This window comes from Myodes glareolus, chromosome 11, assembly GCF_982192425.1.
Source record: "Myodes glareolus chromosome 11, mMyoGla1.1, whole genome shotgun sequence".
Taxonomy (NCBI): domain Eukaryota; kingdom Metazoa; phylum Chordata; class Mammalia; order Rodentia; family Cricetidae; genus Myodes; species Myodes glareolus.
Window position 1 is genome coordinate 86,773,931 of NC_142036.1, and position 27,808 is coordinate 86,801,738.

The following is a 27,808-nucleotide window of genomic DNA, read 5'->3' on the forward strand; positions in this document are numbered from 1 at the left end:
CCTCTTAGCCATGACTGAAATACTGAAAAGGGACCCACCAGTAGGTACATCCTACAGTTTCTGGTCATTGTGAGCTCAATTTGGTGCTTGTGATGGCTGACTCTTTCTTGTCCTGGGAAGGAAGTCATAGATAGGGACCTTCAAATATTATCCAAGAAAAACTGTGAAGTGAAACCTTTTGATGAAATTATATTTATTATAATAGGGATTGTTGAGGCTATCGTTTGGGTCCTGAATACCCTGGGGACTCAATCTGATGTTTTAAAATCTCAGGGTTACTACAAAAGATCTATTTTTATCAATGCAGGTACTGCAGTTGGCAGAATTCTTTCTTTTGAAATAAAATATCCAGCAGGCCATTTTTGATAATGTTGTGTATTTTTAGATGTTACCATTGAGTTCTATTTATAGTATAGACTACTGAATCCTATCTTAAATATGCAAAATCTATGCATAACTAATTCCCAAGCTGTGTTCATTGCTCTGTATTACAACCACAGTGTAGCCCGTGTTTAAGTTGTTGTCCCAGAGTCTTAGAATGAGGCTTATTATTTGTTTGAAAATGTAAACATGGAGAGTGTCTATGAGCTATGCTCCCTCTACATAGCACAGCCTGCTCACAGCTAAGCTTTCAGGGTGACTTAGGAGGGCACAGGTGGGCACAGAAGCCAATAGGCTTACAACCATGGGCATCAGGGATGCTGATCAACTAAAAGGAGTCATGTTTGTCCTGGTGTGAGCAACCCAAAGTACCAAGCATGGGCTGCAGCATTAGGGAAGGTTAAGTCACAGACTGAGCATTGTTGTGGGTCTTTGCCCGTGCCAGTCCCCAAAGCTCAACACCTCCGGACTCCTGGGTGTTCTATTTCTCAGGACAACACAGGCAATGTTAAGAACATTTGGAAAGCTGGAGCCCAGCCCTTCTTTGGCTGCTAACATTGGAGGGGATAAGTCTCAGTACCCATTCTCTACTCTCTTGGTGATAATCTGCTTTATTTGGAGGCCAGCTGGAGCTTGTAAAACCTGTCTAATGCCATGGTTTTTCCCCTTGGGGAGGAAAAGCATTGGAGGTTGGAAAGAAGGTAACACATTGAGTCCTCCTAACAATTAGGGAAATCAGTTCAGTTGAGAGCCCATGACATGACTCTTTCTTGTATGACACATTTCACAGGTAATTTTCAGCCAGTGTCCTTCGTCTCACCAGCCCATGAAGGCGCCCACCCCTCAGGGCTTGCTGTTGTATAATGGCCCAGATTCTAAATTAATTGTTTTGTATCTCTGATCAAATCAAAAACTATCTTCTAGTTTCCCAGAATTGAATGTTAACAAGTGGAATAAATAATTTGTCCTAAATTGGATGACTAACACCTCATAGGTTTAAATCTTTCCTGCTCTTCATACATTCATTGAGAGTGGATTGTGCGCCTGCCCTGTGCCTTGCACAGCAACACATGCAGGCAGTTAGAGGTGGATGTGGTTCAGTCCCTGAGCAGAAGAACAGTCTCACGGCGGACAGAGCACTGTACCTGTGTAGGAGACACCGGTATTGTCTGGCAGGACTCGCCGAGGCCCTAGGTGAGGAAGGGTGCAGAAGCTGACTGTGCACCGGGAATGGCTGACTAAGAGTCTCACGTTCACACAATGCTAAATAGTTCACGGCAGGAAGGAGAGTAAAGTCGTAGAGAGGTGTCCAAGCGTGGACACGAGAATGCTCTCTCTGGGGTGATGAGGCTCAAACGCTGCTGTGCACCCACACCTACTGCAGACTGGTGTCCATTCTGGTTGTCTGTAACCGGAGACCCCATAGTTATTAAAAATGTTGGACCCTCGACCAAAGAATGGATAAGGAAAATGTGGTACATTTACACAATGGAGTACTACACAGCAGAAAAAAAAATGGCATCTGGAATTTTGCAGGAAAATGGATGGAGCTAGGAAACATTATTTTGAGTGAGGTAACCCAGACACAGAAAGACAATTATCACATGTACTCACTCATAGGTGATTTTAAAACATAAAGCAAAGGAAACCAGTGTGCAAAACACAATTCCAGAGAACCTAGACAACAATGCAGACACTAAGAGAGAATTACATAGATCTAATCTACATGGGAAGTAGAAAAAGACAAGATCTCCTGAGTAAATTGGGAATGTGGGGACCTTTGGGGAGGGTTGAAGGGGAAGGGGAGATGCAGGGAAGGGAGCAGAGAAAAATGTAGAGCTCAATAAAAATTTAAAAAAAAAGGAAAAAATGTTGGGCTTCTGGCATGTGGACATCATTCTGTAGTGGCTGCCTTCACCCTTCTAGCTTCAAGAGGCATTTGTCTAGATGTTCAACTGTGCTGTGTTGTAAGCATAGTTAAGTCTTTAAACCAAATAAAATATCAAAAAAAAGTTGGGTTTCATTTTAGGAATAATGCCAGATGACCTGAAGATAAGGGTTTTATATGCAAGGAGAAGAAAGACAGAAAAGGATTAGATATTTGAGGGCACTTGAATGTCACTTGAGGTTTTGTGTCATCAAATTTCTCAGTCATTTATTCATGTGTTCATACATTTCCTGGAAGCAGGGAAAAAAGATAGAAGACTAGACCTAAAATCCAAGTAAGAGCAAAAGATTACCTGAGTGTTGCAGAATCAGTTAATACGCAAGAGAAGAGGGTAGGGTGGATTTGAAATGGTTTTTCGCTGTGGAACCCGTGTTGACCTAAATCTCATTGCACAGCTCATGCTGGCATTGAACGTGTGATTTTCTTGTCTCAAACTCTCAAGGACTGGGACTACACATTGTGATAGTGTGTGTGTGTGTGTGTGTGTGTGACTGCACGTGTGTGCTGATGCACATGGGTGTGTTTGTGCTTGTTTATGGAGTTCAGGATGTATTCCTTGGTTGGTTTCAGGTGTCTTTCTTGTCTGCTTTGTTTACGGAGGCAGGGTCTGTTGCTGAACCTGGAGCTTGCCAATTTGGCTAACGTAGCTAGACCAGCCAGCTTCTCTCAGGGATTCCCCGTTTCCACCAGAGATTCCAGGCAGGCTGCCACGTGCGTCTGGCTTTTTCTGTGGATGCTGGGCTCTGGACTCTGGCCCTAATGCTTGTGCAGTAGGTGCTTAATCTACTGAGCTATTTCTCTAGCAAATAAATATTTTTAAGAGTTTCATGCTTTGGCCTTCATGACTGTCTTTGGGAAATGCTGAAAACAGAAATGGGGTAGAATTCCAGGTGTTTGTGCTGGATGACTGTGTGCCCGGGATGTACTTAGTAATGGCTGTGGAGCAGACATCAAAAGAAGTTTTCTAGAGAAATTATAGCAGCAGTTTAGGTTCTGGAACTTAAGAGCATGACTGCAGCTGTGAGTTATCTCTTTGTGCCCAGTGCGCAGGTCCAGTGGGTTCCAACACCAAGAAACTGAGTCTGCTGATGCGGTCTACTGCATAGGGGAAGCGGAGCTAATGGCTGTCTCTGCAAGGAGGACTTGAACCTTTGTAGCTTAGACTGTGCGTTTACATAGACACAGTATCCTCGCTGTTCTTGTGGGTTACCTAGGTTGAAAAAGCGCTCTGACTTTTTAGTTAGTGTGTTCCCAAAAGAGTACCAAATGGCTAAAATGTACAAAAGAAGGAAAATTAACAGCACAGTGCTCAGAAAATGGCAAAACAAAAACAAAACAAAACAAAACGAACAACCCAAAGGAGTAGATTGGTGTTCAGAAAACATGAAATCCAACTTAGTCCGGCTTCAGCATACCAGGTTGCCATTTATTCTAACTTTTGAATTCCTCTTAGCATCTTTTGTGGCAGTGTAGTTTGTAAGGTTTCACTGCCCCACGAACCAGCCACCAGCAGCTCAGGGCTAAAAGGGATCCAGGGACTTGATGTTCTAGGATGATTTTCTCCGAGAGGGAAAGGGAAAAGGCACTCACACACTTGACGGCCTCCTCCAGACCTTTCCTTTTTTCTCCTTTCGTGTTCTCTGTTTTCCTGGTGATTTCCTTCTCTCATTCTTGATGTTTTCCTTATAATTCTATATTGATATTTTATTTGTGTTTTGATAAATAAAACTTGTCTTGAAGATGAGAGTGCAAGGCTGGCCACACTAGCCATTCATACAGTGGTGCCACACACCTTTTACCCCAGAAGACACACCAGTTAGCCATAGAGGCTGGGCGGTGGTGGTGCACGCATGGTACATGTCTTTTTTGAACCAACAGTAGTTTTTTGAAACCGACAGTAGCGAGGAATATAAGGCAGGATGAGACAAGAACTCGCTCTCTTTTCAGTCTGAAGATTTTGTAGAGGTAAAAGTTCTTTTATAGTAGTTGGCTGCATTACTTCTCTGATCTTTCAGCTTGAGCCCCAATATTTGCTTTGGGTTTTTATTAGTCAAGGTATAACTCACTCATTCTTGATGTTTTCCTTCTAATTTTAACTCTATCTTTATTTTTTCCCTTGCAGCTTATATACCCTAGCAAAATCTTTCAAGAAGTATAAAAATTACAATGTGGTTACAATCTGTTTTTCAAGTAAATGATTACAGTGAATACAAGTAAAGACATCATGTTTTCCATATCCTTTACATGATTAAACATTTTATGTAATACAAGTGAAAAACAAATTATCCCAAGAACCCACGTACATTCATGTCCAAGCAGCTCGTTGTATATGGTCACTGTAGGAAAGCAAGCAAGATATTCTTTTACTGACAGGCTGCCTGCTGTGGTTATAAAGAAAGCACTGGTCATTTTATTGCTTATCTTGAAAGGTAATCTTATGAGCAATCTTAAAGAAAGCATGAACCTAAACTATTATGTATGTCAAAGAAACAGTCAGCTCTACTTTAAATCTTTAGGGTACATACCCACTCGTCAGCAGTTTTTATATCAAGAGATTGAGGGCAAAAGTGGGTATAAGGAATTGATCATCTCCTTTGGTCATCAACCAGTCCTAGCAAGAAAAGTGTGTCCACTAAGGATAATTGGGCTGCTTTCTTCTTGTTCCCTGACCTTAAGGAGTTCTTCACTCAACTGTGTGCCTTTCTAAAATTTTGGATTGTATTCTTGGGCTTTCAACTTAAAACATTTGACAAAGGCGTCTTAGTCTAACTTTAAGATTTTTTTCAAAGCTTTGTTCCAGTCATGATGCTCTCTGAAACCTGTGAACACATCTCCCAACAGTAAGACTAAAAAAATTTAAATTAGCTGGGCTACTGGGACTCAATTGTTTTTCTTAATCACTAACCTAAGCCACAGACTGTGAGGCTCCTCAGTAGACACTCATGTGTTCTAGCTGGGTGACACTTCCTTGTTTTATTTTTTATCATCAAAACTTTATTTAAACCAACATTCTTATTATCAATTAGGCAGTCCAGCTTAGGAAGAAATCATCTTCATAAGAAGCCACAGGATGTTTGCATGAGATAAACACACTACACCACAGGCAGTGGGGATCTCCCCCACCCATTCACGCCATTCCAGATACCAGAGAAAGATGGCAGCAGCAGTCATGTGAAGGTCCAGCAGAAGCAAAAGACCCTCTGGAGTCTGTGGTCTTGGGGCCTGACCTCTCCGACACTCGCTCATGAGGGATTTTCCTCATGGTGGTCTGACACCCTGAAGTCAACCGCTGTCCGTCTGCTGCTCCTCTGTCAGGACCACCAACAGAAAGGGTTCTTTAGCAAAGGAGACCTGTAACTTGAACACTCCTGAAATTGTGAGGCCCGGGTAGACGCCTTGATATTTGAACAGTTCTGAGGTGATGGCTTGCACCTCCTGGTGAGCCGCAAAGACAGCACTTAGAGAGAGGACCCACCCCTCTATTGCCAGTATGCTCTGAGAGCAAGATACTTGGCACTCTTTTAAGCTTTGGCATTATCTTTAAAGAGGGAATAATATTAAATTATTCAGTGTTTCCAAAGGGGCCGTGCAAAGTCAGAGAGCACGCTCCAAGTGTAAGTTCTTTGTGACCGATAAAGCTCTGACTGCCTGCACCATTGCTATTGTCAATTTTACGGGATAAAGGAGTCCTAGCAGTTTTGCTTTTAATTGCTCTGTGTAATTTTCTTCAGGATAAGCCTATGTGTTTTTGCAGACTAACGTTCAAACTGATTGAAGCTATTTCTTGAAGTCATATATTATATGTTCCGATACTTTGCATTTATGTTCTGTTATCTTTATCTTTTTTGGTTGTCTTTCCACTTGAAAGCTAGTTTTACATTATTCATGACTCGCTCTTATCGTATGAATGACAAAAGGATAGGAGGAAGCTTCCCTATCCTTCCCCTAGTCAGTTGCTTTGCTTTACATTAGGACAAAAATGTGTGGAAAGAGCTGAGTGTAAATTTCCCTGTTTTAATCGATAGAGGTTGACCTCTGAACCCTCATATACTAAGCAAATAAAAATGTTCTTAACTCATGTAAAAATTCTGTTTCAGGTTGGTCTTGAAAGGGTGTGGATGGAAGCAGGGGTGGTGGCTCAGTTTGTGAAGTTCTTGCTGTTCATGCTTGAGAGCCTGAATTGGGTTCCCAGCACCCACATTAAACAAACGAAGCAACCAACCACGCACAGGCGCAGTGGCGGAGACAAAAACTTACATGAGGCTTATTGGGCAAGCCAGTCTAGCCAGGCTCCTGGTCATGGCTGTATATACACAAATGCATACATATGCACACACTGAGTACACAGAGAGGTACAGACTTGGTTGGTAGTCCCAAGGAGAAGAAGGCTTATGCAGCCTCTGAGGCGGCCACATATCATTGCAGCGACCCTGCGTCTCTGCACACACATAGATCTATATTCCCAGAAGCAGCACAGAAGAACCCTTTAAATGACTACATTCTAGCATGCGGCTCTAATTGTAGCGATAACTTCAGCTTAATGTGGCGTATTGGAAATGAAAGCACAATAAGTGGAAACTAATGCATAGCAACCCAAAAATGCCTCCTAGTTTTTGGGTAAACTATTCAAATAATAATGCACTTATAATGGTTTGAAAATGTGTTATGATTAGGCAGTTATTTAAAAGGTTGAATGTCAAAGAGAGTTGTTTAAATTTCAAAAACATTGATATTCCAAAGCAAGATTCTTGTTTCTATGCCAGATTCACTCTGTACTCAAGTTATGAAGTCAACACCCAGTGGTTATAGCCTTGCCACAAATCAGCCTGCTGCAGATGATTGTTATGCATGTTATTTGTGGACTGCTACCAAGTGATTTCATGCTGCTGAAAGTTATCTGGTGAGCTGAGGTATATGTAAGTCAATGAGTTATCAGTTGTACAGAGGAATATCATAGAATGAAAACCTGAAGAGAGAGAAAGACAATTGCCTTTATATGATGAGAACTGCTTCATTTGCAGTCTCTGAAGGCTTCCTGATCCTTGATATTTGTTAGTCATTTACTTACTTACCTATTTTTAATTTTTCTTCTGAGCTAGAACCTTTCTGTAGCTCAGGTTTATCTTCAGTTTGTGACCCTCTTGATCTCCCTCCCAAGTACAGGGGTGACAGGCATGTGCTACGTGGTCAGCTTCGTTAAAGCAATATTTTCAATAATTAGTTGAGAATTTTATACAGTGTATTTGACCACGTTTATCTCCCTCCCTCCCCAACTCCTCCCTTTCTACCCATCAAACTTTATGTTCTCTTTTCCTTTCTCTCTCTCTCCTCTTCTAAATAAGTAATTGAGTCTCTCGGGTACGAGGCCTGCCTTGGAAAGTGATTGGTGTACCATGTAACAAAACAGATCCTCCACCTCCCAGCAGCCATCAGTTGTTGCCCGTAGCTCCCCAACTCTGTAGGACTTCATCCCCACTTCCTGCTCCATGCTTGGATTTTGTCTGTCTTGAGCTTGCACACTTCTTGTGTGTGTGCTGTCACAACTGCTGCGAGCTCACCTTTTCAACTGCCCTGCTGTATCCAGAGCCCATTTCCCTGTCATCTACCGCCTCTGTTCTTCATCCGGGTCCTTGAGCCTCACAGGGAGGGGCATGGTATAGATGTCCCGTTCAGGCATGTGCACTCCAAAGCCCTTTGCTCTCTTCTCTTTGACTGGTTGTGGGTCTCTGTGCTCATTGCAGAAGTGCTGCAAGAAAACCTTTCTCTGACAAGAGCTGAGAGATTCACTGATCTGTGGAACTGGCAGTAAGTTGTTAGGGGTTGGCCGAATGCTGTGGTGGTTTCTCAGAATAGTGCTAGTAGGTTTTTCTTCAGAGTCTATGACCTATGACTTATCTAGGAACAGGTTCTTGGCCCCAGTAATGGTGCCAGGTATGGGTTCTATCTTTTGGGATGAGCCCTAAATCTACAAAGTTGTTCCTTCCACGTTAATTAGTGTCACCATTGTCCCAGTGGACGCGTCTTCAGTGGACGCGTCTTCAGTGGACGTGTCTTCAGTGGACGCGTCTTCAGTGGACGTGTCTTCAGTGGACGCGTCGTCAGTGGACGCGTCTTGCCAGGCCAATTGTTTTTGTAGCTCACAGAGTTCACGGCTAAGACTGGTAACATATTCCTCCTCCAGCAAGTAGCATTCATTGTACCTTCTAGACCACGAAGGCTAACCATTAGACAGGAAACTTCTAGGTGAATACCTACTTTATTCTCTATGTTCTGTAACTCAATTATGTAATATTTTCAGCCAACATGGTCTTACATTCAAGTTCTGGGGAGGGGTTAGAGCAATATTAATAGCTCATAATATTTAGGGATTATGGGACTCCACTGGTCAACAGCTCCAGAAGAGGTATCTTGTTTCCAGCACTGGTCTTTTTATTTGTTAGCCTATGTTTTCTAGTAGGAACCATGCTCCCCTGTTGTAGAGGGGGGGCATTTAAACTCGTATGTGTGTATGTGTGTATATGTAGATATGCTCTCTTTAGGACGCTGCTACAGTATTAGGTTTTCATATTATGTCTTCAGAATTCAGTTGTCCCTCCGCACCCTCCTTGCTCTGCTTTGCACCCCCACATCGTATTTAACCCTTCTGTTTCATTTTTCCTCTTTCCGTGCTTAGATCACTGCACATGTGTCTCATACCTTAAAAGCCCTTCCCTCTATGGTCTCCTCCTAGCTTCCTAACCTTTGTGAGTATTTCATACGAAACACATGTATGTAAAGATTCAAAACCAACATCTACCTATGATTGTCTTTGTGGGTCCGGGTTACTTCACTCAGGATGACTGTGTACAGTTCCTACGTAAACTCTCTCTTTGACTCAGAATGTATTTAGAGCATTTATGAAGTGGTTCAGGCTACATTCTAAAAATACAAAAGAAAAACCAAAACTGTGAAGCCATATTTGTTGATTTAAAATAGTCTATAAATTTAAATCCTAGTAGAATTTACTCTTTTACAATACAATTTGTATTGAATTATGAAGCAGAAAGCATCTTGATTTTTTTTTTTACCTGTGAAAGGTAGTGATGGGTGGTGAGCAAAGGTGGAGACATAAAAGTTGTTATTAGTTTGGTTCTTGTAACAATAATTCAGACATGACGACACACTGTCTGTCTGCCGCTTGTGATTCTGAAGAGCTGTGCGGGTGACCTCGGCGCAGTGAGTATGACACCAGGATCCTTCGGTTAAGGTGTCAATGTCAGGATGACCATTTTCCTACATGAAAAACAAAGGATTTTGCTCTTCATTTTCCATCCGTTTGTAGAGATGCTGTATTCTTACCGACAGAAAAATCATAAACCTATCGATAGTGCCGGTAAAATGAGCAGACCCGGTCTGGTTTTTAAAGAGGATTAACAAAATGCCTGTTTTTAATGTCATTAAGTCTCAGTACTTATGAAAGCCTGCAGAGTGTGAAGCAGTCTGCAGAGACCCGCCGCCCTGCTAGACTGCTTCAGTAACTCAGGTTTCCATGCGGAGATCTTTGCAGAATTAGTGATATTCTTGGTGCTGTTATATATTTCCTCAAAGAAATATGTATTTATATCCAGCTCTATACTTCCCTGCAAAAATAGTAATAACACTTTGAAAATACTGGTGGAGAAGTGTCATAAATAAGCTGTGTTTTCCGAAGGCAGAGAGACCCGCTTCTCGGAGCGCCGGTATCTGCAGGTCAGCTCTGTTTAGTAAAATGCGTGCTAAGGATAGCTTAAAAGTTTCTTTTCTTTCTTCTTCTATTTTTTTTTTTAAGTTTGCCTTTCCAGTAAATGGTTAGGGAGATGTCTCTGGAATGAATAGCTTTTCCTCTAAGTGCATCCAGACGCAGAGCAGAAAGCCCCTTAAATTCCCTTCCAAGAGCCGGTCCATCCTGTTAGTGGCTCTCCTAGAGAGAGCGGCTCTTACTGCTGTTAGCAGGAACGAGATTGTAAAAGATTTCAAGAAGTGGAGTCTGTAATGGCTCTTTCCCTTTTGTCACTCCCGTGCCTTATGACCCATTTGTTGCTTTTTTAGGCCTTCAGCTTTTCCCCCACCAACTGGTTCTGTCCCTACCAGTAAATATTTGACAATAACAGCTAAAAATGTTATGCAGTGAGATATTTATATCCAGACCTCCAAAAATTGATTTCCAATTTCTATAGGAATGGAAACAGCCACAAAATGGCAAGTTGGAAGCCAGCTGTAGCCACATGAAAAGCTTCTTCACTCACTGATTTCTTTTATTCCCATGGCTTCGTGGTCACAAAATCCCTGTGCTGCAAGCGAGGTGGTCAGTGGCTTTTCCCCCTTTTCAGTGCTGGGGATCAAACCCAGAGACACATACTACGAGGTACACACTGCAGAACTCAACTGTTACTCCATTTCACATGTGCCCTTCTATTGCTGAAGAGTTAGAGGGCTGAGGACTTGATGTGACTCTCAAGGACCCCAGTCAGTTGTCGCTGAGCTGAGATCTATGGCCAGCACGCTGGTTTTCATGGGACTTACGAAACCTGTAGATTCCACAGTGTGGTTTTTCTTATACCCTAGGTTTCTCCTCTGCCAACCTCACTTGGACAGCCATTGTCAGCAGAGAGCCAGCTGTGACTGCACCCTCGGCCATCAGCCCCTCTGATCACCAGAATGAGCTCTCCAGCGCAGCCAGGTCAGTCCCGGGGCCTTCTGAACGGTTACTGCTTTGTGTTGCTTCAAATCAGGCAATTGAAGTCATCAAGGAACATTTTTTTCTTTTTTAAGATTAGATAATCATATAATACATTTTGGATTTTACAGTCTACAGTCTACCTTCTGAGTAATTCACTTTCATTGTTGTCTGAGCACTGGCCATTGATTCATCTGTTTCTAAACGAACGTTCAGATTAAATTTTCTGCTGTTATAAATATTGAATACGATGCAAGAATTTAATTTTTCTGTTGGCTTTTAAGTTATGCTGTGGGAGTCAGTTTCTGTGTGGACTCCACCTCCATCTCTTGGACATGCAAGAAGGATATTTTACTCCCCGCCCTTCGCTGCTGCCCGTCCTGTTTCCTATGTACATATTTAATACTAATCTCAGCTCCTGCTTCCTATGAGACAGAGTCATATGTGCGGCTCAAGTGCTGTGGTCAGGGCAGGCAGCACCCATTCCGCCAGGAACAGGGAGTTGCTCTTAGAGCAAATATGATCCAAGTTTTGAGAGGATGGAGTAGGCTCAGCTTCCACATGTCAGTCACAGATAGCCCGTCAGAGCATTTTCTGCTTCCATAATTCTCGGAGGATTTAATCTCTGTGTCGTCATGGTGACCTGTGATTACCCCATCCTCTCAGTCAAAGCCAAAGCCGTATGCTTTGAAGAGTTCATCAAAGTGAACTTCTTGCCAATGCTCCCAGCCTCTGGAGTGCCGCACCTAGACTGACGGCTCTTGGTTCCCACTCCCTCGTCCACCATGCTCGATGCTCCTCGTAGGCTGCTGACAGGGAATTATAGGGAAATCTTGCTTGACTGTGGAGGATGCAGTGTAGATACTCCCGGGTTTGGATCACGAGTCTGGTTTACAACAGGAATTGTGTCTTCTAGCTGGACAGGTACGGGATTACCTAGACTTGGGTCCTGGATAGCCTGATGGCTCTCAGACTTCAACATGCAGTGACTTCTCTTGGAGAATTTGTTTAAACAAGTCTTGTACACAATTTTTTTTTCACTTAATCCTTCTGAGAGGCAGGCCAAGGATTGGTGATTTTTACAAGTTCCCTTTGGCAAGGATGGGAACCTTGCCAAGATTTATAACGGTAGGTCTCAGTTTTTGCTTTCTCTTCTTCCCTCTCACCCCCACAGGGCCTGCTGAAGTGTGTCTTCTGTGAGCTGTGTTGTTCACTGTGGTTATGGAATAGCGTTATTACCATTTCTACTGGGATGAACTTAAAATAGTGTCAGCATTATTTATGTAGCATTTGGTAATATGGGTATTTGTTTCAATTTAGCATTCCAAAATTGTATAGCTTAAAAAAAGAGGTGTTTCATTTAGAGCCACCATGGTGAAATATATTTTTCTCATGGTAATATTTGGCAATTAGAATAAACATACCCTGCCCCACAGAATATTGATCTTATGATGCTGGTTTTATAATATGAAAATGTCCCTAGAGGCTGCTGTTTTAATGCAGAAGTCCTTGCCAGTTATGGTGATGGTTCAATTAGGAGAAGTGAAAAAGTAGCCAATAAAGAAGAAGCCGTGAAGGAAGCTCATTTGATCTTAGGGCCACTAATATTTTCTTGTAGATTCTTTTTAAACTTATGTATGCTTCTACTTCGCATCATGAAAAGGTCCCAATTAACTGAGAAGTATTTATGAATCAAATTTGAAAATAACCTAGGAATTGACTCCTATAGTGGGTGGAGGTCACTTACATTCATTTCAAATATCATAGTCTAACCAGAGACCTGGAATACACTTTGTATATAAAAGAAAAAATGCTCTTCTATTGTTTCTGTTAGTGTCCCACAGAGCTGTCTGTCACTGGTGAAATAAAAATCAGATTGTTTCAATCTGAAACTGTTTTTCTTACATTTTTCTTTTTTAAAACTCTACACAGAGACTTGAATAGGTCTTATGCGATCATCATCCATTTCTTTTGTTTTTCTCCCATAAACAGTTTCCAGGGCTGTACAAAAAAACAGAGACATTGACATACTTCAGTGCTTCCAGAATTCTTTAATAGTTTTAGATTATTTATTTTCATCTTGAAAACTGGTCCTGTAGTAGCATGAAATCTTATTTTCCCCATGCAGAGATACTAGTTTCAGAAACATTTTTTTCTATCCATACTCAAATCCTGTTGATATCAAGGAAAATGATTGCTGCCTTGATCGTGTATTCAGTCAAACAGTAAGTACTGATTTTTGTATGCAACATTTGTTGGTTATTATTTCAATCTTGCTACCCCAATAACGTTCAAAGTTAGAATTTTGGGGATTATTTTGGGTGCTGGAGAGTATGGGGAGAAGTCTGTCTCTGCAGCTGAGCTGAGTACTGCACCTCAAGCACCTGCTCCACACACAGTTCACGGAGGGCCTACTTCTTACTACATAGTGTGTAACCCAGCAGGGTTCAGTCACTGAAACATGTTTTATCTATGGATAAAACCCTCTGAGGGAGAGACGGAAACAATACAAGCCTTGGCCCACTCCATGTTGTAAGCATTTTAGTGTAAGACTGAAAACCCATTTCTTCCCGACAGCAGTCTGGATTCTGTTCTCTTATAAGGATGACCAAATCTCAAAGGGAAGAACTTCAAGGGTCAGCTGACTTTGTATTCCCAGAGCATCAGATAAAGACAACTTGTAGGCCTTTGTTTAAAAATGCACAGCCTCAGGTTCCTCTGCTCCCAGGAGCTTTACAGTACAACCCTAGAGGGCGAGAGGTCAGATGCAGGTTGTTGCCAGGTGCGAAATACTCTTCCTTTGTCTAAAAACACCAGTGTTCCTCAGCAGACAGCATCGCAAAGAAAACAGATTGCATCGTCATATTTCACCTTGTGGAAGTCTCTTTTGTAAGCTCTGCTACACTTTAGCCATTTCCCTCTCCGATGACAATTGGATGAAACACCTAGTCATGAAGACCCAGAGGAGAGCTGGTCTGTGAGGACAATCCCGCGTACAGGTCTCTGCTCTCTAGGCCGTCCTAGTTCTGTCAGGAGAGAGATGGCCGCAGATGCTTGCAGAGTGCATTTGTGTTTTCTTCAGGAGAAGTTCAAACCTGTATTAACACAGAACAGATTCTTTTTTAGTATATCCCAAGAATTTAGACAACATGTTTGAGCTAGAATTTTTTCTTATTTATTTATTTTTTTTTAAAAAGAAAACAATCTATTTTTCATTATACATACCAATCCAAATTCCCACTCCATCCCCTCCTCCCATTCCTTCCACATACCCTCCTGCCCCATCACTATCCACTCCTCAGAGAGGGTAAGGCACATTGCTTTGGGGAAGGTCCAAGGCCCTCCCTACTATATCTAGGCTGAGCAATGTATCCATCCAAAGAGAATATGTTCCCCCAAAGCCAGTACAAGCAGTAGGGATGAATACTGGTGCCACTGACAGTGACCCCTCAGTCTGCCCCAGCCATGCAACTGTCAGCCACAATCAGAGGGACTAATTTGGTCCTATGCTTGTTCTTTCCAGTCGACTGTAGTTGGTGAGACCCAATTAGCTCAGGTAGACTGTTTCAGTTCATGTACCCATCATGGTCTTGACGTCTTTGCTCATAGTCTCGTTCTTCCCTCTCTTCAGCTGGACTTTGGGAGCTCAGTCCAGTGCTCTGATGTGGATCTCTGCCTCTGTTTCCATCAGTTGCTGGATAAAGGTTCTATGGTCATATTTAAGATACTCATCAGCCTGACTGTAGTTCAGGTCCCCTCTCCTCTATTGCTTAGGGTCTTTGCTGGGGTCATCCTTGTGGATTCCTGAGAATTTCTCCAGAGCCACGTTTCTTGCTAACCCTACAATGGCTCCTTCAATCAAGATATTTCTTTCCTTGCTCTCATCTCTGTCCTTCCTCCTTTTCAATTATCCCATTTTCTCGAGTTCCCCTCACCCCTTGTAATGGTAAAAATAAAATGGTGCCATTCCTTGAGAGACCTCAGTGGGTCAACGGGCCCCATGAAAAGCCTTGACAGGTGAGAGAGAGCTGGATCGGCACACCATGCAGAGTGAGTTTTGATGTTTATTTTGTGGATTATGGGAGGGAAGAGGGAAGGGGGAAAAGGAAGGAAGAAGGGGCATGAGGAGAGAGAGGCAGAGAGAGGGGGGAGGGGAAGAGGAGAAGAAAAGCTACCTCTTCAGGAGAGAAAGATAACAAAAGAAGCTCACAAGCTAGAAGTGGAAGAAAGATCTGCTTGCCTCAGCAGACAGGGGAGAGGGAGTGGGCAGAGATTTTCTCTTAAAAGGACAGGACAGACCATTACACCCCTCCCCTTCTCCCTTCCTCTTCCCTTTCTCCTCTCCCTTCTTCCCCCACCCCCATGCTCCTAATTTTGTCAGGTGATCTTGTCTGTTTTAACTTTCCAGGTGGATCTATATATGTTTTTCTTTGGGTTCACCTTATTACTTAGCTTCTCGAGGATCATATGTTCTTTGTTTATAGCTAGTATCCACTTAGGAGTAAGTACATACCATATTCATTTTTGGGAGTCTGGGTTACCTCACTCAGGATAGTCTTTTCTAATTCTATCCATTTGGATGTAAAATTTAAGATGTCATTGTTTTATGTGGCTAAGTAGTACTGTAATGTGTAAATGTGCCATATTTTCTTTATAAATTCTTTGGTTGAGGGTTGTTTCCAGGTTTTAGCTATTACAAATAATGCTGCTATGAACATAGTGAACAATGCCTTTTAGTATGACTGAGCATCTTTTGGGTATATGTCCAAGAGTGGTAATGCTAGATCCTGAGATAGGTTGATTCCCAATTTTCTGAGAAACTGCCATACTGATATCCAAAGTGGTTGTATAAGTTTGCATTCCCACCAGTAATGGATGAGTGTTCCCCTTAATCCACATCCTCTCCAGCATAAGCTATCAGTGGTGTTTTTGATCTTAGCCATTCTGACAGGTGTAAGGTGTTTTTTTAGAGTTGTTTTGATTTGCATTTCCCTGATGGCCAAGGATGTTGAACATGTCCTTAAGAATCTGTTGGCCATTTGAGATTCTTCTGTTAAAAATTCTCTGTTTAGTTCTGTTCCTTGTTTTTAAATTGGGTTATTTAGAATTTTGATGTCTAATTTCTTGAGTTCTTTATATATTTTGGAGATCAGTCCTTTGTCTGATGTGAGGTGGGTGAAGATCTTTTCCCATTTAGTAGACTACCTTTTTGTCTTATTGACTGTGTCCTTTGCTTTACAGAAACTTCTCAGTTTTAGTAGGTCCCACTTATTCATTGTTGCTCTTAGTGTCTGTGCTACTGGTGTTATATTTAGGAAGTGGTTTCCTGTGCTCATGCACTGAAGGCTACTTCCCATTTTCCCTTCTATCAGGTTCAGTGTGGTGAGATTTATATTGAGGTCTTTATTCCATTTGGACTTGAGTTTTGTGCATGGGGATAGATATGGATCCATTTTCATTTTTCTACATGTTGAAATCCAGTTATGCCAGCTCCGTCTCAATATCTCTTCAACATAGTTCTTGAAGTTCTGGGTATAGCAAAAGACAACCAAAGGAGATTAAGGGGATTCAAATTGGAAAGGACGAAATCAAACTTTCGTTGTTTGTAGATGATATGATAGTCTATATATGCAACCCCAAAAACTCTACCAGAGAACTCCTACAGCTGATAAATACCTTCAGTGATGTGGCAGGATACAAGATCAACTAAAAAAAATCAGTAACCATCCTGTATACAAATGACAAAGAAGCTGAGAGGGAAATCAGAGAAACAACACCTTTCACAATAGCCACAAATAACATAAAGTATCTTGGGGTAACACTAACCAAAGAAGTGAAAGACCTGTTCAACAAGAATTTTAAGTCTTTGAAGAAAGAAACTGAAGAAGGTACCAGAAAATGGAAAGATCTCCCATGGTCTTAGATAGGTAGAATCAACATAGTAAAAATGCCAATCCTACCAAAAGCAATCTATAGATTCAGTGCAATCCCCATCAAAAGCCCAACACAATTCTTCACAGATCTTGAGAGAACAATAATCAACTTCATATGGAAAATCAAAAATACCAAGACAGCCAAAACAATCTTGTACAATAAAGGAACTTCTGGAGGGATCACCATCCCTGACATCAAACTCTATTTTAGAGCTACAGTAATGATAACAGCTTGGTACTGGCATAAAAACAGAGATGTTGACCAACGGAATAGAATTGAAGACCCAGATACTAATCCACACACCTATGCACATCTGATTTTTGACAAAGAAGCTAAAATTATACAATGGAGAAAAGAGGTAGGATTGTTTTAAGAGAAGAACAATTGGGTGCACCAACCCTAAAATGATCTCAGCATGATCTTTAATTTTGACAAATGTAAGTTTAATGTTGTAATTTTCTCTAAAATGCATACTCTAAAATTTTCCAAGTACAATATATAATGACACCTCTCAATTTATGAAAACCTATGGGCTTTGGGACTTTTCAGTAACTTTTAAAACTACTTTGGCCAAAACTCTCCCTATGGATCAGCTCATAGAGTTTGCTGAATGACAATACGTCACTCCTGTCATTGTTATGGCAATACTTACAACAGCTCTTCTGCCTGCAACAAGTAAGGGAACGAGCTCACTTCTTCCTGCCAAAGCCTCACCAGGGCCTGTCTTCTGTGTATCTTCTCATTTTCTATTCATTTATTCATTGACAAATCTTGGGCAAAAATTAGTTCAGGCATTTCCCTTTGTGTCTCTCTTTTGCTCAACAGCTGCATTCCCTTATAGAAATGTAGAATAGATTTAACTAATGATCAAAAAGTTCTTTGAAATATAAGTTGTTATGGAAATGCTAAGTAGTATAAACAATTTGAGGGCAATCGTTAATAAAAGCTTCTCTGCAAGCATTTTTAAAGGGAACTAATAAAGGCTTCGCGGTTCAATTAATATGGCACAACAGTGAGTTTTCTAGAAGCATATGGCACCCAGAAGGCCTGCCCCTGTTTTTAAAATTTACGAACTCTTTAATGATTCACCACTTTCGCTCGGTGCATCGCCCTCTGTGGTGCCGTTCAGTCATTAAGCCGGAAGCTGAAATCAGGACAGAGCTGCAAACAAATATCATAATGTCCAAGTGAGTGTTTTTCTCCAACTTTTCTTCCCATAATATTACCGTAAAAATGAAAGCTAATGAAATAGTGTCGCAGCACAAATCAAGTAGGTTATGTTTCCCGGGATGCACACAAAACTTGGCTTTGTAGTCAGATGCAGGTCAGATGCCCTTCCTTGAGGCACCAAGTAACTAGAACATCTTCAGGCTCTTAGCCAAACAGTATTCAAAAATATTCCAAGACAGTAAAATAGATTAGTCTGTTGACAGGTTCTGAGATAAGACTTCATCCCAGGTTACAATATTCATGGGACTCACTGATATAAATTTATTAATTATTTTGGACTATTTTCTTCAACTTAACTGATAAGTGATTTGTTATTTTGCTACTTCTAAGTCAAAATTTCTTAAACTGAAATTTAAGTTTGAAACTTAAATTTATTCATTTTTTCAATTCCCAAGAGATGGTCCTTCAGTAGTGAGATACACGCCTTTCTCTGGAATGTCCAGAGAGCCTTACACTTTTCTGTGGAATGTCAAATGGGACACACACCTTTCTCTATAATGTCCAGAGATACACATGCCTTTCTGTAGAATGTCCAGTGAGACACATACCTTTCTCCAGACTGTTCAAGGAGATATGGCTTTCTCTACACCGTTCAGTGTGAATGTGTTGGTCATTTATTTGTTCTCCATTTTGCTTGTCACAGTTTACATATGTGGGTAGCTCACAGTTCATTTGTGTGGGTGGCTCACAGTCCACATGTGTGGTGGCTCACAGTCCACATGTGTGGGTAGCTCACAGTTTAGACAATGCACATTGTCTGTATCGTCATAACACTACAAAGAAGCCTTGGAATTATGACTCAAACAGAGGGAAAGGTTCTTCCTCTTTCAGATAAAGTCTGGAAATACTTTACTGAGTGGTGGCTGTCTTTCTACTTGTTGTCCAAGGCCTTGTGCAGGTCTGGTCCCTTGTTCTTCCTAACATACTGTTTTAAGGTACTGTGTACATTCCTGTGTAGATGAGGGAAGGGACATGGAAGAAGTGTTTGCCGTAGCAGGATGTATGTGTCTGTTCACATACCATTGGGTATAATTGATTTCCTGGAATCCCTAACTACAAAGGAGGCTGAGAAATGAATGGGGTAGCTGTACCCTTCTAAGAAGGGAATGGGTGTGGTAACGAGCCAGCTCTTCTCTCCTAGATTTGTCTTGAGTATGTGTGATGCTTCTGAGTGGGAAAAAGATGTTACAAATACATACTATGGTGTGATGACATGTTCTTGATTAAGCCAACAACTGAAGAGTTAAGGAAGATTCTTTCAACGGGGCACAGACATATTAAAGTCAGGACAGATCACTTATTGCACGTTAAATGGTTGCCCATGAGTCATGTTAACTAGATAATGTCTAATATAGCCAAGAGAAAGTTTAAGTTATTAGTGGGAATTCTCCAGTAAGTAGACATTGGGTGTCTGATGTACATTTTTTATGTTCTTAATTCATATATGAATATCCTATGAGTCAACTTGAAATTGTAATCACATGTATGCTAATAACCCCTATTGCTTTTTTTTTACTGTAGCTTCCTGTGTATACTCAATTTATATATGTGTGTGTGTGTATGTTGTACCATGTGATATATAATTTTATATATATAATTTTTGATTTGTGTGTGTGTGTGAATCAGTGAATAGCAGTCTTTCCCATTTATGATTTACCATGTCTTCATTTGTTATTAGGAAACTAAGATCTCTATTAATAAATTGTTTCTAAGCTAGTAAACTTGGAGAAAACACAACATTTTCTATTAGGAGCAAAATAAATGTGCTTGTTCAATCCTCCATTTGCTTTTTCTGGCTTTTTGGGAGTTGGGGTGTAGCCCTGGCTTTCTTGTCCTACAGACCTGGCTGGCTTTAAATGTGCAGTAGTGCGGGCTTTGCAGGCACATACACGGTGTCAGGCCCCATTCCTTTGTCATTAAACCTTATGCCCCCTTTCCTCCCTTTCCTCATTCCCTTGGTCCTTTCTGTATTTTCTGTATATATCAATGATATTTGAGTTCCCACTTGGTGAGGAAATGTTATGGATCTGATTGTTGTCCTGCTGCCCATGAATATGATGTTCATTAAATGTTATAATGTGTACTTACACTTAGACATTGATTCAATTTGCTTTGGAGTTACTTTAATATTCAGAAGAGAGCCTCATGGATAAAAGCTTCGTGTATTTCCCTTTAAAGTCTTCCATCAAGTTCCAGGAAATGGAGAAACTATGAAATTGTTTCAAGTTGTTTTCAGGATCGCGCTGTGGTTTTTTTTCCTCTTGAGATAGATGGCTGCTTCTCAGCGATCCTTGCATAATTAACGCTGCTGATTAGCTTTGAAGAGCACCCCCTCTTGATATTAGTGCTGGAATTCCACTGGAAACTGCTCTGAATTTCTTCTGAGAATCTGGGTCTGATAAGAAGAAGAATATCCAAACAATGGCTTTGCCTTCCTCTTTAGATTCCAGACATTTGTCCAGAACATTCATGAGTATGGAAGTTTGTTTATTTTCATTCAGGGTGTGCGGGTGTTTGAAATAAGTGATAACCAGTTGATTGTTCTTCTAAAAGACCTGCCTCTTCTTACTATATATCTAATTTGGGAACATTGTTATTCAAAATACTTTAAAAACTATTTTCAGAAATCTTATATAACTCTGAATGCTTTTGAGTTATTTTTGTGATTTTTTTGATTCCATATATACCTGTGCTAAATACTTAAATTATCATGATTATTTTTCAGCAAAGAAAGATTGTATGTGTTATATTTTGGTTTTATGCTTGAAGTTAAAAAGTAAATTGAGAGAAGTACTTTAAAAGGGTCACACATGTATAGCAACCAAAGGACCTACTAGAAAATTCAGAAAGCCACCATAGATGGAGGAGCAGTAATGGCTACCATGGCTTGTGTTGAGTGGTGTGTCTTGCTAAATCCACAAATTTCAAAAGGTGTGGCACCCTAGGGCACCTTTTCCTTTCTGGTGGGGAAGCTAGTAATTTGCCTTCTTACCTTTCTTTAATTTTCTCTTATTCTTTCTTACTCCAAATTAGATTAAAGGACTATCATAGAATTTAGAAAATGAAGGACATGAGAAAAAAGAAAGTTGAGGAAGTGGAATTGTGGAAAGGTCACTGGTGCACACTGCAGTGCCCTGCGGTTCTCTGAAGAGGAAACCTTTCTCTGGCCTCCACGGCAGCAACTTTCTGCTGAGATTACCCCTCCTTTGTCCTAACCTCATCCAGCCTGTGTGTCACTTATCCCTGAGGTACATAGGGACCTTGTACCTTTAAATGCCTATCTTCCTTTTCTCCTCAGTGAAGCCTGATCTGGTGGCCAGTGGTTCTGTGTACCTCCCTTCCCCATGTCTGGCTCCCCTGAGGGGACCTGTGTCCCCTCATGTGTTTGTCACTGATGGGTGCCCTGCTCACTCAGCCTTCCTGACCCAGCTCTGACTCCTGTGACGCTCATGGAGATCCGAAGTTATGTTGCCTTACCAGCCAGATTAAGAGTTTTCTGAGGGCAAGAACCTTAGAGGCCTGTTTCTGTCTGGGTGAAGCTGTGAAGGGACTCAGTCATTGTTTTCCATGGTTTGCCTTCAGTTGAACAATACACTGCCAAGTGTACAGAAGGAGCCAACTAAGTGAATACCGAAAGGGCCTTTCCGGGTGGCTTCTGACTGACGATGATGCTGGTGCATGGGGAGGGTGGAGGCAGCTGACGGAGAGACTTCTGCTTTGAGTCCGTTGACAGCTATGCCCATCCATCTTCCTCGTTTGCTTGCTTTGTGAGATATGGATTTTGAATATCATAGTAATCATTTTCCCTCAGTTTACTGCTACCCATTGCAATGTTGTCTGTCTTCTGAGGCGGCTTGTCTATGTCTTCAGCAGTACGCTTTTCAGTACAGTGGCCGTTATCTGAAAAAACGTGTGTCCATTAATGTGAGTTCCATTAATGTGGAAAGGTCCTCAGATCTATTTATCGAGTGTAGTGATGAAAGAGGCCCCGCCTTTTCCCTTTAGTAGTTTGGGCTTCTGCTTGTTTCAGTGCTTCCACGTTCCCCAATACATGCTTGAGTGGAAGCGGTGATAGAATGTTCAATTGCTTCCTTCGTTCATTTAGCATAATTTCTTTATTGATTCTTTGGGAATTTCACATCCTGTACCCCAATTCTGTTCACCTTCCCAGACGTCCCTATCCTCCCCAAGCCCCTACAGCACTCCCCCAAAATGAAAGTTAAAAAAAAAAATCAAACCAAAGCAAAGCAAGCAAGCAAGCAAGCAAGTAAGCAAACAAACAAAAGAACAAACCAAACCAAAATAAAAGAAGCTCTTTGCCTCTCTATCTTTCTTGTCTCTTCTTTTGTCCTGGTGGCACGGGGAACCGTGTGTCACACAGTGCACCCCTTCAGCCAGTCAGCTTTACTAGCAAATGTTCATTGCAGTGAGTCATTAATCTGGTCTAAGGTCTCTGTTTCCTGGTACACCATCATCACTGGGTCCTCACCAGAGCTCCTCTGGGATATGCTGTGGCCACCCCCAAGTCGTGGAGATCCTGTGGATATTGTTCTACAGGACAAGTCCCTTCCACAGAAGCCCAGAGTTGGGACCACAACCTGTGGCCTTGTTGGTGTCCAGGCCCGAGCTGCTGCTGAGAACCACATCTGAGTCCATGGTCCAACTGCAGCTGTTGTCTGTGTTGAGGGCTGTGGCCTGTGTCACCTCAAGGGGCCGTAGAAACCATACCTGATGAAATCAGAGGGCCATATTGAGCCTTTGCTGACCCTGCCTCTTTCTGGACGCTGCAGCTAGAGAAATGGACCCAAGCCTCACTGGAGAGCTGGCCCCTGCACCCCTCACCATAGGCGAGGGAAAATCGACCCTAAAGTGTATAGGGGAGCTGATTCCACCCCCTTGCCTGACGCAGGCTAGCCCAGTGGCCAGGACTGACAAGCTCATCTCCCACCCAGGCCCACAGATGGGACTTAGGTTGGCCCAACCTGACAGCTGCCCATGGAGGTCCTGCTGGAAATGCTCCCTTTTAAATTTGATTTTCTGAGGCCTTCGCATATGAATGTACATCTGCGATATTCAGCCTAGGGGCCTGTTAAAGCGGCTGGTTTCTTCCCTGAAGAAGAAACTGCAGAGATTTGCAGTCCAGAACACAGGCAAGGCTTACTCCAAGCAAGAGCAATACTCCACGCAAGAGTAACACTCCATGCAAAAGTAACATTCCACACACATCTTCCTTCTTCCTCTCTGATTGGGTCATCTAAGCGAAGACAGGAATCTGATTTGCTGTTGTAATGGCAGGAAGGTTAAAATTCCCACTTGGGAAAATCCCCTAAGGGGACAAACATCTGACCAAAGGGCCAGGTTTGAACAAGAACCTATAACTCTTTGAACAAATGTGGACGTAGTAAGACCTCAGCTGACTTTGCTCCAGGGCCTGCTGCTCCCGACTCTGTGCCCAGGTAGCACTGTATCCTATTGCTCAACCTGACCCTCGCCCCCTCCCAGTCCCTCCTGTCCTCTCCCTCCCAGAGTCCCACCCGTTCCTTAAATCATTATTGCTACGCGTGTGTGTGCATACAAGCATAGACAACTTATGAGTCTATTTAGATTTATCATGTGTCCATGTGTCCAGAGATGACCACATGGAAATGGCAAACTTATGTGAGCACTCATCCTAGGAGGAAACTGGTTCTGTCTCCATCTCAGTAGCCAGTAAGCATCTGTAACTCTTTATTTAGTAGGACCTTATGACCTTATGGAACGTCCCTTGTCCAAAGGGTATTATTTTATGATAGTTTTGAATTTGACCTAATAGTCCAAACTTTAAAAATTAATACAATTTTGCTTATTAGTAAGTATGCTTGTGACGTGTATGTGTGTGTGTGTGTGCACACACACGTGAGTGCACACATGTGTGTTTGTGGATTCCAGAGGACAATCTCAGTTGCTATTACTTAGGTGCTGTCCAGCTTTTTTTTTCTAGAGATACTTAAGTGCTAAAGTCTCTCACTGATCAGGAACTTGATGTTTAGCTTAGGCTGGCTGTTTGTCCAGTGAGCACTCGGGATCTCTTTGCATCTGCCCACCCAGCACTGAGATTACAAGCACATGCTACCCTGCCTGGCTCTTTGTTTTTCCACTATGTGTTCCCGGGATCAAACATGGGCCCTCATGCTTGCAAGACGTTTATTACCTGAGCTACCTTGAAGACAAGTAGTAAGCAGCAAAAGGTTTAAAACTGACAAGCTTTCAACGTATATGAAAGTTTAGATTTTATTTTTTAAAATGATGAGTTTGTATAGAAATGATTGCAGTCTTCACGGAGACTAATGGGCTCTTACACGTTCTGTGCATCTCCATTAAAAATGTGCTTTTTGGCAGATGGTGTTGTGGTATACCATTTGATGGGGAAACTGACCTCTTAGTATGGGTTTTAGCTAATTAAGTTTGGTTCCTTTCCTGTCTGTCCATTTCTCTGAGGATGGTGGCAAGGCATCTACAGATGAGGACCAGGAGCAGGGCATGTGTCTCAGAACTGTGGGGAGCCTCTTGGGTAGGCTTTGTTTATCACACACCAAATGATGCAATGGTCCAGCCCCCTGTGGAGCATTGTCTGCTCACCATAATGCCACAACCCATTAGTTGATCCACGAACTCGCTGAATCCACAGGGACTTGCCCCAATCTAAATGAGTGACTAATTCTTAAACTACAAAGGAAAACTGATGTCTTAAGGGAGCAGTGACATGCTAAGGCTGGATTGTTTATTTTGCTTGTTATAACTGCGAGATCATTAAGGAAATGCCTACATCCTGTTGTGATTGTGTGTTCTCCAGCAAAAAGAAGGGTGAAAAGGATTTGGCATTTTCTGCCTCAGCTGCCCTTATATTCCTGACAGCTTAGTCTTCCACTCTCCGCCCCTCAGTGGAGAAGTGTTTATGCTCATTGGGCCTAAAAAACAAAACAAAACAAAACAAAACAAAAACAAAAAACAACAACAAAAAAACTTTTATTTTCTTTGGGTATGTTTTTATTTCTCGTCTACTTAACTATCAATTAAAGACTATGCAAATTTGTATCTAAGATTATTCATATAAGTCTAAGGGCTTAAGTCCAAGCTCTGGAAACACCTGTCCCCTGCCTGCTGCTCACTACCCCCCCTCCTTGTCCCAGTTCCCTCATTTGGAAAATAAGTCATGAATTTTCCATTGTGGTACAGAAAAGGTACCCTTGTCTAAAAGATAGTGAAGTGTCATGTTTATTTAGGATTACTGCACATAAACTTGTGCTTTCTCTCTTTTGAACTTTGTTCTGGAGCTCCCTTTTGATATGGAATTCCCCTCTGTATGCTATGAATATGTTTTATTACCACTGGTTATTAAAGAAGCTGTTTTAGCCAATGGCTTAGCAGAGCAAAGTCAGAAAATGCTAACAGATATATATATATATATATATATATATATATATATATATATATAGAGAGAGAGAGAGAGAGAGAGAGAGATAAGGTAGAGTCAAAAAGATGCCATGTAGCTGCCAAAGGAGACAGCCACCATAACCTTACCTGTTAAACCCCTCATGGCAATACTCAGATTAATAGAAATGGGTTAATTCAAGATGTAAGAACTAGCTAGAAATATGCCTGAGTCCTTGGTCAAATCGTATTGTAATTAATATAGTTTCTGTGTTATTTTTTGACCAGGAATGTCTTTTTTGAAAAAAAAATGCTAAGAAGTTGTGACTAGGACTAAGGCTGCTTTGCCTTTTGGCTCTGCCCAGTCCAACATGGTGGAAGAATGATTACTGCCAGCTCTATGAACCATGCTCTCTGCCCCAGTTCCAGAGACGCAGCAGGTCTACTTCACCATCAATCGATGTATTGTACTCTGCTCATAAACATTCAAATGTTCCATAGCTGGACCTCCCAAAAGAGCCAGAGGCTTTTGTGCCAGCACGAACCAGGAAGCCCACTCCTAAAGAAGCCACGCAGCCTTTGCTGACAACGCTGAGTCAGGAAGCCCTCTCTTAAAGAAGTTGTTGTGCCTCTGAATGCCACCAACAAAGAGAGCCCACCTGAAAAAATAATCAGTTACCAAAATGCTGCACTAAACTCTGTTCTTTTGTGTCCAGAATTTCTTCCCAAGCTCTCTCAGGTTTTATGTGGATGTAGTTGCCCCACATTGGGTGCCATCTTGTAGGTGGTGACTGCTCACTTGTTTCCCCACTGCTCAGACCTGAATAATTACACAGGAACTATATTAATTACATTACTTCTTGGTTTATTAGCTCAGGCTTCTTATTAACTAGCTCTTATATCTTAAACCATTTTTGTTATGTTGTGTATTGTCATGAGGCTGAGGCTTAACAGGTAAAATTCTGGCGACCATCTCCTTTGGCAGATACATGGCATCTCCTTGACTCCGCCTACTCTCTGTATATATCTCTGTTATGATTTTCTGCCTGACTTTGCTCTACTAAACCATTGGTCGAAACAGCTTCTTCAATAACCATTGGTAATAAAACATATTCATAGCATATAGAGGGACAGTCAGGGAAAATTCAGTGCAGAGGAGATTAGTGTCTTGGCTCATTTTCCTGGTCCTGTCTCAAATTTCCACTTTGTCATTGTTTCAAGACCTTCCCACCTTTGAGCAAGCATAGTGAGTCCTCCCCTCTTGTGTGTTTATGTCACTCTGTCCCATGCCCAGTTGTGAGTGGCGCAAGTACCTTGCTTCTCGTTTTCATCACACTTTTATGCTTTCTGCATTCTTCATGAAGTCCTTATCCACAGCACCAACTCTTTGGACATTGGCTGTGGGATGTTGATTACACATGGCTTAATGGAGAAATTTATCTTTAATGTCTTTCTGTACCATCCATGTATTGGAAACTTTAGTTTTTTTTTAATCAGATATATCACTAGCAGTTTCCAACTTGTTGTTTAGATGAGGTTGTTTTTATTTCTATGTTTAGACCTAAGAACTGCAGAGCTTTTTGGCTCTTAAGCATGTTGCAGCAGCATTGCAGAAGAGTTGGAACCAGAGGAGCAGGGCAGCCCCTCAGAGAAACCAACTTTGTTCCAGCAGACCCTAGGGTATTGTTTGAGTTACTTTGGCTGTTTGAAGACCAGTTTCTCTCCTACTTTTATTTATTTCCTGGGGGCGGCTGTGCCAAATTCACACTTAATTTAGATTAGAATTAGAGAAATGTATTGTTTCCTGGTGATCAAAATGAGTTTCACTAGGATGGAATGAAGGTGTCAGCAGGACTCTACTCCTGAGGAGTGGGCTGGCGAGCACCCACCTCGTCTCATCTCTTCTGCTGGCTGCTGGGTTCCTCACTTTCTGGCTATTGTGCTCCAGCCTTCTCCTCTGTGTATCAGTTCTCCCTCTGCCTTACAAGGATACATTTTTCTTTTCCAGGTCTTAAATCACCTATGTGAAATCATTTTCCCCCCTGCTTTCTTTTTCATTTGGAACAGTACTTATGGTTCTAGCAGTAAGTTGAAGATATCTCAGGGTAGGAATGAGGGCCATTATTCATCAATGCCAGACCAGAAATAATTTTCAAAGTTATGCTACCTTTCAGTTCTGTTTAGTCATTGCTGTTCTGTTTATCCGTTCA

At 41.7% G+C, this 27,808-nt stretch overlaps 1 protein-coding gene across 7 annotated transcripts in view; it reads left to right on the plus strand.

The window, feature by feature from the left end:
• Positions 1–27,808, plus strand: part of Hdac9 (histone deacetylase 9) — a 524,755-nt gene that overhangs the window by 63,358 nt on the left and 433,589 nt on the right. For all 7 annotated transcript variants that reach the window (XM_048415426.3, XM_085697749.2, XM_048415425.3 and 4 more), the window contains exon 2: positions 10,913–11,027. In XM_048415426.3, coding sequence (XP_048271383.3) covers positions 11,006–11,027 — 22 coding nt within the window. In that variant the 5' untranslated portion in view covers positions 10,913–11,005. The remainder of the gene's footprint in view (positions 1–10,912; positions 11,028–27,808) is intronic.